This window comes from Cynara cardunculus (assembly GCF_001531365.2).
Source record: "Cynara cardunculus var. scolymus isolate 2C chromosome LG 1, CcrdV1, whole genome shotgun sequence".
NCBI lineage: Eukaryota > Viridiplantae > Streptophyta > Magnoliopsida > Asterales > Asteraceae > Cynara > Cynara cardunculus.
Genome location: NC_037528.1, coordinates 10,599,455 through 10,608,570, shown reverse-complemented (window position 1 = coordinate 10,608,570; position 9,116 = coordinate 10,599,455). Strand labels below are relative to the sequence as shown.

Sequence of the window (9,116 nt, the reverse complement as noted above, 5' to 3'; positions counted from 1 at the left end):
TTATTCTATGAGAATTCTACATCAATACAAGACATCCTTATGGCTTCAAGCAGAATTTTCCAGGTTCACTGTAAAATTGCTGCAACTGATCCATCTTGTTTATTTTGAAGCCTCTTATCCTCACTTCTTCAGGCAATGCAGCAGTAGTTGAATCATCTTTGTCAATGCCTTCAATCCTCCACCCATTGTTTACAACACAACCTTCCACTTTCACCTGCAAATTCATATCACCGATGTTTAATATGAAGATACAACATGACCACTCCACTGTTTTTAAACCATAAGATATATGCTGCATTTATCAGAACTTGTATTCTAATCTTTAATACAAGTTGTTAAAAATGCTCACATACCTCTCCATCATCAACAGAATCAACAATAAGTGCTCCATCTAATGAGAGGTCTTCGATAAGAATGTTGCCACCCTTGATGACCAATGTAGATTTTTGAGAAACTGAATTGTTTCCTCTCACTTTGCTTTTAACATCAGCAAACGTGACTGCCCATTTTGGTTTCCACACGATACGTGACCACACTTCCACCTCTTGACCATCAAAGACTTGCGTAATTGGATCATCTACCTTCACACCTACCTAGAGACACACATAAGAAACTGGAAACCATTAGAAAACCGACACTGATTCAATTTCAGATAACTTGGTTCACAGGGAGGGGTGGTTATTCAATGAACCATAATAAAATTCAATTGGGGGATAACCCACTCAAACCCATGATAAATCGCAAACCCAAGACTTGTCCAATGACTCCCTAAGTGGCATGCCATGTAAAGTGTACTAAGAAACTAGCAGGGGCACAAGAATGTTAAAGAATTCAGAGCAATTGTTCAAATTTTGCTGACCTTTCTTAGAATCATGCTGTTTGCTCGATAAATTGCCATTTCTCCAGAAGTAGCGCTGTGATATGGATTTCCCTTAGGTACCTTCAATTCAYGTCAAGCAATTGTCAATGAGAAAAKAGGAAGTCCGTACGGTTAAAAGCTTCAYCCCTCACAAGAATAGCAACTAGAAGACATACGTCAAACAGATGCTCATTAACCTTTCATTTGTTATTTATTTCAGATATACAGTTACCTGAAATCCATTTTTCCTCTTGCAAAGCTTTGCTTAATGAATTTGACAAACATTTCATTTTAAATGTAATCTACAACGAGAGTAAAATAAGTACCTTTGCAGCATCCTCGGTGTTGTTCTTTACAGGTGCATAAGCAAGCCATGTTTCTGTCACCTAAGAAGTCAGAAAATACAGTAAAGGCGTTAAAATTGTTAGATATACCAGCATTAATAGAGGTTGCCCTCATCTGGCATGCCATTTAACACATTTTGCTTGACTATATATCCTCCTTCGCCTAAAAACATCGAGAATACTAATTAAGCCAGAGAATGCGCATGCAATATACAACTTTCATGACCCGGTGGAACCTTTTTCTTGTTCTAGCAATTGTTTTAAGTTTCATAAACTAAACTGCAATGCTCCTTTAAGTTAGCAATTATAATATCCAAAAGGTGGGCCAATAAAGAAAAATACTTGTCGATTACAATGTCAATATAGCAAAATGACATGAGGACCAAACACAAGAACTTTTAGAAAGATTAATTTGATACTATATCGATATATTTTTTTTAAAATTTTATAATATTTTTAAATTTATATTTTATTCAAAAATAAAAACATTATCGTTTTCTCAAAACCACATAAAATCGTATTATATCGACATAAAAAGGAATAAAACATAATTGTATCTCGATGCATTGTACGAGTACCCTTCTAGCACTTTAATATATATATATATATATATATTTTTATATTTATATATATATATATATATATATATATATTCTAAAATCACAATCTTTTAAAAAAATCAAAAATATAATCTTTTTTCTATCCATACCTCAGATGTATAAATCTTGATTCATTGAATCATATATAATTAAACTTAAAACAATCATATAATCTTAAAATTGTCTCAGTAACTTGATCAACCTTAACTTGTACTCTTTGAAACGTCCAATTGCCCTGGAAAACAATATCTCTGACAGAAGCAGAGAGAGAGATTAGAGTTGAGAATACTACGAGAAGAGATATGCCGGTAGAGAGGGCCAGCCGGATGCCAGTTATCATACCAGGCAGACGTGGAAGCGCCATCACCAATCTGGGAGACAATGAAGTCTCTTATCTTTTCCCTCATACCAAGGATCTTCCTCCAGCCCCAACCAACATCACTGCGTATCGGGGCAGCCTAGAAGTTACGATTTTTCAGCATGTAGGAGTGGATCCATTTAACCCAGAGCGAATCCCTATTGGTAAGGATTCGCCATGTGTGGGAGGCCATGACGGCTATATTCCAGCTGGCAAAGCTTTTTATACCCATCCCGCCTTGAGATTTGGAGAGGCAGACAGTCTTCCAGGAGACCTTTGCTTTCCCCCTTTTTAGCTCACCGTGGCACCAAAGAAAGCCCCGCATGAGCTTCTCAATCTCTTTGGATATGGATATCGGAAGCACAAAAATAGAGGCCCGATAGATCTGCATGGAGGACAAGATCGAGAGAATGAGCTGCAGTCTACCAGCAAACGATAGGGACTTATTCTTCCAGTCATTAAGCCTGGAATTGACCTTGTCAATAAGGCCCTTACAATCCCTATGATAGAGGCGGGTGGTAATGAGAGGGACCCCTAGATAACGCACCGGGAGGGAACCCTCCGGAAATTGGGTGATGGATTGAATGGACTCCTTGGTGTGCTGGCCAATATTACAATAGAAGGCCTCGCATTTGGCCGGACTCGGAAAGAGACCAGACACACTCGAAAACTCATCAAGGGAATCCTTTATGATCCAGGCAGAGTCACTATCACCATGACAGAAAATGAGGAAATCATCAGCAAAGCACAGATGGGTGATCTTTTGCTCCTCACAATTCTGGTGATAGGAAAAGGTGCCCGTTTCACGAATTTTTCTTTTGGTCAAGAGGTTGAGGACTTCCATGACCAGGGTGAAGAGATAAGGGGAAAGAGGATCACCCTGCCTAAGGCCACGTCCTCTCTTGAAATAGCCATGGAGGTTTCCAATTATACTGACCGAGTAAGAGGCCGTGGAAACACATGACATAATCCATTTAATTATGGTAAGGGGAAAACCATAGCCGAAGAGGGCAGTGCGAAGGAAAAAATGCCAATCAACGGTATCATAAGCCTTTTGGATATCAACTTTAACACAGCCGGGGGGGGGGGCGTTGCTTATGATAGTCGCGCATGAGCTCCTGAACAAGAAGAATATTATCAGTAATGAGCCGACCAGGGATAAAGGCAGACTGGTTGAAGTCAACCAGAGAAGAAAGATGATATTTTATACGGTCAGCTATGATCTTGCTAATGATTTATAAATGATATTGCAGCAAGCAATAGGCCGAAAATCAATGACACGGGACGGGGCATCCGTTTTGGGGATGAGGGCCAGAATAGTGCTATTAATAGACTTTAAGATCTCACCATTCATGAAGAATTCACGGACTGCGGAGCACACATCCCTGCCAACAATACTCCAAGCAGCTTTGAAAAACTTAGAAGTGAAACCATCTAGGCCTGGAGCTTTATCATCTCCTATCTGGAAAAGGGTCTGCTTGATCTCGGAGTCAGTAATAGGCTTAAGCATCATGGCGGCTTGATTGGCACTAATCTTTCTGGTGAAGAGGAAGGCAGGATTATGAATAGGAAGGGAGGGATGAGTAGTACCGAAGAAGTTTTCGAAGTGAGAGACAAAGAGACGGGGGATCTCATCATTAGAAACCCAGAGACCGTCAGCATTTTAAATGGTATCAATATGATTCTTGCTGATACGACTCTTTACCGACTTATGAAAGAAGGAAGAATTTCGGTCTTTTTCACGGAGCCAATTGATCTTGGCTTTTTTGCTTCAGGAACCGCTCCTCATCGAGGCAGACACTATTGTAGGCAGATAAGTACCCACAGTGCTCCTCTCGGAGGTCCCCATTATCCGAATCCCTATCAAGCCGTAACTTAGCAATTTGGAATGAAGATTTCCCTGATCATTCAGCATCTTACGGAGGGGTCCTTTGAGATTTTTAAGATTTTGGGAAATCTTATACATCWCACGACCAGTAAGATCAGGGCTCCAATTAGAAGACACAACATTCAGAAACAACTCTTTAAACGTAAGGAGATTGGGGAATTTAAAAGGTTTGGGTTTACGGGGAGAACGAGACGGAAGAGTAAGAACAGCCGAGCTATGATCTGAAGACCGATAGGGAAGAAATACAACAGAAGCAGAAGGGAAACGAGCAAGGGAATGAAGATTGCCCAAGACACGGTCAATCTTTTTAAGAAGACCTCCCGTTCCATTGGGGTTTTTTAGTCCAGGTAAAGAACAAACCCTTGTAATTGACATCCTCGACCATGATGAACCATGGGGTGTCCTTAACGACATGCTTATGACCCTTAAGAGAAGCCCATAACTGGCAACGGGCGATATGATAATTATCCGCATACACCACAGAAAGGAAAAGAATCTTGGGGGGTAAAAAGACAAGTTTTTGAAACCTTAGTGGCAGAAATAGGAGAAGGAAACGTACCTGGGCCTATTGGCTTTGGGCCGAGAAGGGATCTGGACTTAACAGACGTTGGGCCTAGTAAAGAAGAAAGAGAATAATTCAAAAAAGTAGGCTGGTCCATAGAGGTGTCTTCCAAACATCTTGAGCTAACAGCATTATTATTATTATTATCCAATCCAAGCTAACATCCATTCGCATGGACATCAAACTTGGGCTTCCAGTTGGGCCATCCCCATCCATATGAGGCCTAGATGTAGGAGGGCCACTATCCCAAATCGCAACATCATCATCAGTAACCAATTCCAAAGCTCCATGTGGACTATCCAACATCCTTTTCTTCTCTTTTTCTTTTTATTAACAAAACAAACAATATCATTAATGGCACATGGGGTGGGGCTCTTCCCAAGGATAGTGGAGGTACGGACCATTAACCTCTATTATGAGAAAAGTACCATCATTCTTATTTAATATAATATTTTGACCTCTTTTGATTTAAAAAGATTCTTTTCCATAGCTGTATTGCGTACGGCTTCTTCACCTACTCCTTTCACCTTTTTGAGAATAGCTATTAAATCATCTTTATTCTCGGAGCAACCAATACTTCAAAAAAGTAGGGTAGGTTGCACATGCTTTTGTTGGAGAAGGACCAGCAGCTCGCTCGAAGCATCTTTGCAGGTAACGACGAAGGAGGAGGAACATAACTCCAAAGAGCCTTCAACAGCATGAAGGCCATTACCAGCAAACGAAATAAAATTTTCATCTTTTTTCTTCATCATGACTCGAAGCATGACCTGATTTTTGCATGAAGCAGGTTGAAGGCAAAGACTTACAGGATTATTGGTTTTGAAATCTTTTATCACCTTTCCTCGATTCACACGAAATGTTTTCATCATAATTTTCTCTTCCAGCACAAAACCCATTAGATTCAACAGAGAAAAGCCACTAACCTCCAAAGACTCATCTATTCTAGAGCAAGGAGATGAAGAAGGAGACAACCGACTCTTGATTAACAAACCATTCCTATGCTTTTCCCTGTTTTCTTTCACTTGATCCAATCTATCAAGACGAAAAACCCATGATGAGTCGGATTTCTAGGGCTAGAAAAGCGTTTCTTTCTTCTTTTCCTATCCTATGCAAAGATTTCTTCAAGAGATTAGGACCATCTTCCATCCTAACCAAGAACAAACGAAAATCCAAAAAACACCAAACTCTAGAGAGAGAAAAAAAAATGACCAAATATATAATTTCATTTAAGTACAATAACTTATTAATTTATATTTGATTTAATAATATAATTTTCTTATAAAGATAATAATTAATTATTTTGTTAGAACTCGATAATTATCCTAATTATATTTTACATTTTGTATATTTTAAAATAAGATGTTTATTCTTTATTTGATTATATTTATCCGTAATTAGTTATACGAATTCAAAAATTGAGCTTTGATAAGTTATACTTTTGTATATTTTAATGAAATAATTTATTTATGGTTTAATAATATAATATTTTATAAAGATAATAATTAAGTAATCTGTTAGAACTCAATGATTATTCTAATTATATTTTAGATTTTTTATATTTAAAATGAAATATTTATCCTGTATTTGATTGTGTTTATCTGCAGTTAGTTACACGAATTCAGATATGGAGCTTTAATAAGTTGTACCTACGCATAATTTATTTGTAATCTTGAGTTTTAAGTAATATGCATTAATAAATAGTACTTTACGCATAAAAATTGGTTTCTAAAAAAAGATCCTATTTTCGGTAAATCAGTTACGAAATTTTTTTCTAGAATGCCTAAAATTTGTTTTGCATTTTCCATTGTACAAGCAAGATTGGTTGGGATTCTAACTTAGCACCTTTTGAGTGAGATTTTGAGAAGAGTTAAAAAAAAAATATATTTCATTGTGATAATTTTTTTTTGGCAATTCTTGGTCATTGAGATTCATGGTAATTCGGATAAGGAAGGTATAAGTAATGCAACTATGAATCTCCGCGAATTCGTAGGTTCAATTCCTACTGGATGCACGCCAATGGGACCCTCCAATAAGTTTAAGAGTTTTTGTCAAATGATTTATAGTACAGAATATATATTTTTATATATAATTTAATTTAAGTTTAATAATAAAACATTTATTTTTGGTTTAATATTATAAATTTTATAAAGATAATGATTAAGTATTCTGTTGGAATTTAATTATTATACTAATTATATTTTAGATTTTTTATATTTAAAATGAGATGTTTATCCTGTATTTGATTGTGTTTATCTGTAGTTAGTTACACGAATTCAGATATATGATGAAATCGGATAGGGATGAAATCGCTTAAGGATGAATGTGTTTAAGAGTTTTTAAGAGTTTTAGCCAAATGCTTTATAAGATTGTATAGATATATATATATATATATATATATATATATATATATACTAGTGGTGTACCCGTGCGATACAGCGCGGGTGAATCACAATTCTGAAACATTAATCTGACATTGAATCATGAGTTTGTGTGCTTATTTTGCAAGTCGGATCGGTTCGGACCGGATCATAAAATGACTAAAGCACATCCTCAATAGAGCCCAAATCAAATCAAACCCACATGAATGGAGTAGTTTTTTAAGAAATTAGAAATTAAAGGGGGAGGAGTATGCATGGGAGATGGTTTTTTTTTTTTACTTTTAGCAGTTTCTATGTACGGTTTACCAAACCCAAGACATCCACCATTTTCAAAGCTAACTTTTTGCATGTTATCACTTTTATCTGCCACATCTTTAATACAAGGGTCAAAACAATTAACCATATTAGAGTCTTGCCCAACATCCGATAAGGAAGACCTTCGGTCAAAGGAAATAGATGTGGAAGGTTGCTGTCGAGATAGACCGTTGAATAAATATTTAAAACAATAATCACATAAATAAAAATTTAATTTATCTCTCTCTAAACATACTTTTTTTAAGAGAACTATATAAAAATTTATTAAAACAAAAGGCTGGAGAAAAAATATTATTTTAAATAATCTATAAAAAATGTTCTACTATTTAGGATCTACAAAAATAAGTTGAAAAACATGTATTTTGTTTTTGGTATTTTGATTTTTTATTTTATTTTAAAATATTTACGATTTTGTAACGCCAATAATTAGTTATAAAATGGGTATCTTAAAATAATTTCAGTTTTTTTATTCCTCTAGAAGCTATTAATTATAATGATGTAGTTTTAAATTAATTACGATTAAAGATTTAAAAGTTTGATGAAAAGGGTCTAGAAGGTCATTGGGTTGTAAGCAAAAGAAAGCTTTGTGTCAGACATTTCTGTACGTGAAGACAGATATTTCGGTGCATTTTTAGCTTTACCCCTTTTCTTTATTATTATTTACACTTCTGCATTTATTGCTTTGTCTATTCCCAATACATCATAGGAATCTTTGAAATTAAAACCAAACATTTACATTTGCTTGATTTTCAATTTAATCACGAAAAGAAGTATGGTAGCAACAAATTTGAGAGAGAGAGAGAGAAGCACCACCAGATCTGTGGTTGGGATCGAACATAAATGTGGCTTTTCTTTCCAAGGAATAATAGATCGAGGAGAAGAACCTCCAGATCTGTGGTTTGGACAATCCAATTTCAAGGAGAAGTAAAGAGAGCAACAGATCGAGCAAGGTGGTTGGGTAGAGACGACCGGAGTTGGAGCTGTAGGGTGCCAACGATGAAGGTGGCCGAAGTTGGAGCTGTGGCCGATGGACATGCAGTTCCATCCAGATTCTTGTATCGGCAAGCAATCTCACCAAAAGGTTTGGAGGCGTCTCTTTTACCATGAATGGCGTTGCAAGTGTATCACAGGAAGATGAAGGGGTGGGGTGAGGGTTACATAGAAGGATTGGGGATTTGTATGAAAGAAAGAGGAGTAGCCGGAAAACAGAAGAGTGGCTACCGGGAAAGGTTGGGGTAATTGCGGTGATGAAGCTTACCGTACAAATATGATTGAGAGAAAGAAGGGGGATGCCACACGGTTTTATACAGGTATCACCGGTATGCATTGGGCTGCCAAAGCAAAAGCTTAATACATAAAAAGTAAAAACAAAAGCAAAAGCAAAAGCAAAAACAAAAGCAAAAGCAAAAAACTCAATGCATAAAAGAGAAAAAGAGAGGAAAAAAGAGGAAAGGAAGAAGAAGAGTGGAAAAGAGAAAAAGCTTGTACCACAATTTTATGTATTAGGAAGAGTCAAAAATAAATAGACGAAGGAAGGGGAAGCGCTTCATCTTAATTCATTAATTAATAATTACCCTCAATTCATTATTATTAGGGTCTTTATAAAAATAACCGGTTTACACAACCTTTTGCCGGGAGCGATCCGTGTGGTCATTTCAGTAAACCGCTAAAATATGGTTATTTTGTGACAAAGGTCCGGTTATTTTTATAAATACCCCTTATTATTATTATTATTATTATTATTATTATTATAAATATGCAACCACATTCATTCATCTTCTCTCAATTCATCTACTATTTTTCGCAATGGCTC

The 9,116-nt window shown here is 36.3% G+C and overlaps 1 protein-coding gene across 1 annotated transcript in view; it reads right to left on the bottom strand.

Moving 5' to 3' along the window:
- LOC112518215 (UDP-sugar pyrophosphorylase 1-like) overlaps window positions 1-9,116 on the bottom strand; it is a 14,122-nt gene continuing 5,006 nt past the window's right edge. Inside the window, exon 5 of the mRNA XM_025125835.1 lies at window positions 1-168. Within this exon, the coding sequence (XP_024981603.1) occupies window positions 38-168 (131 nt within the window). The 3' untranslated portion in view covers window positions 1-37. The remainder of the gene's footprint in view (window positions 169-9,116) is intronic.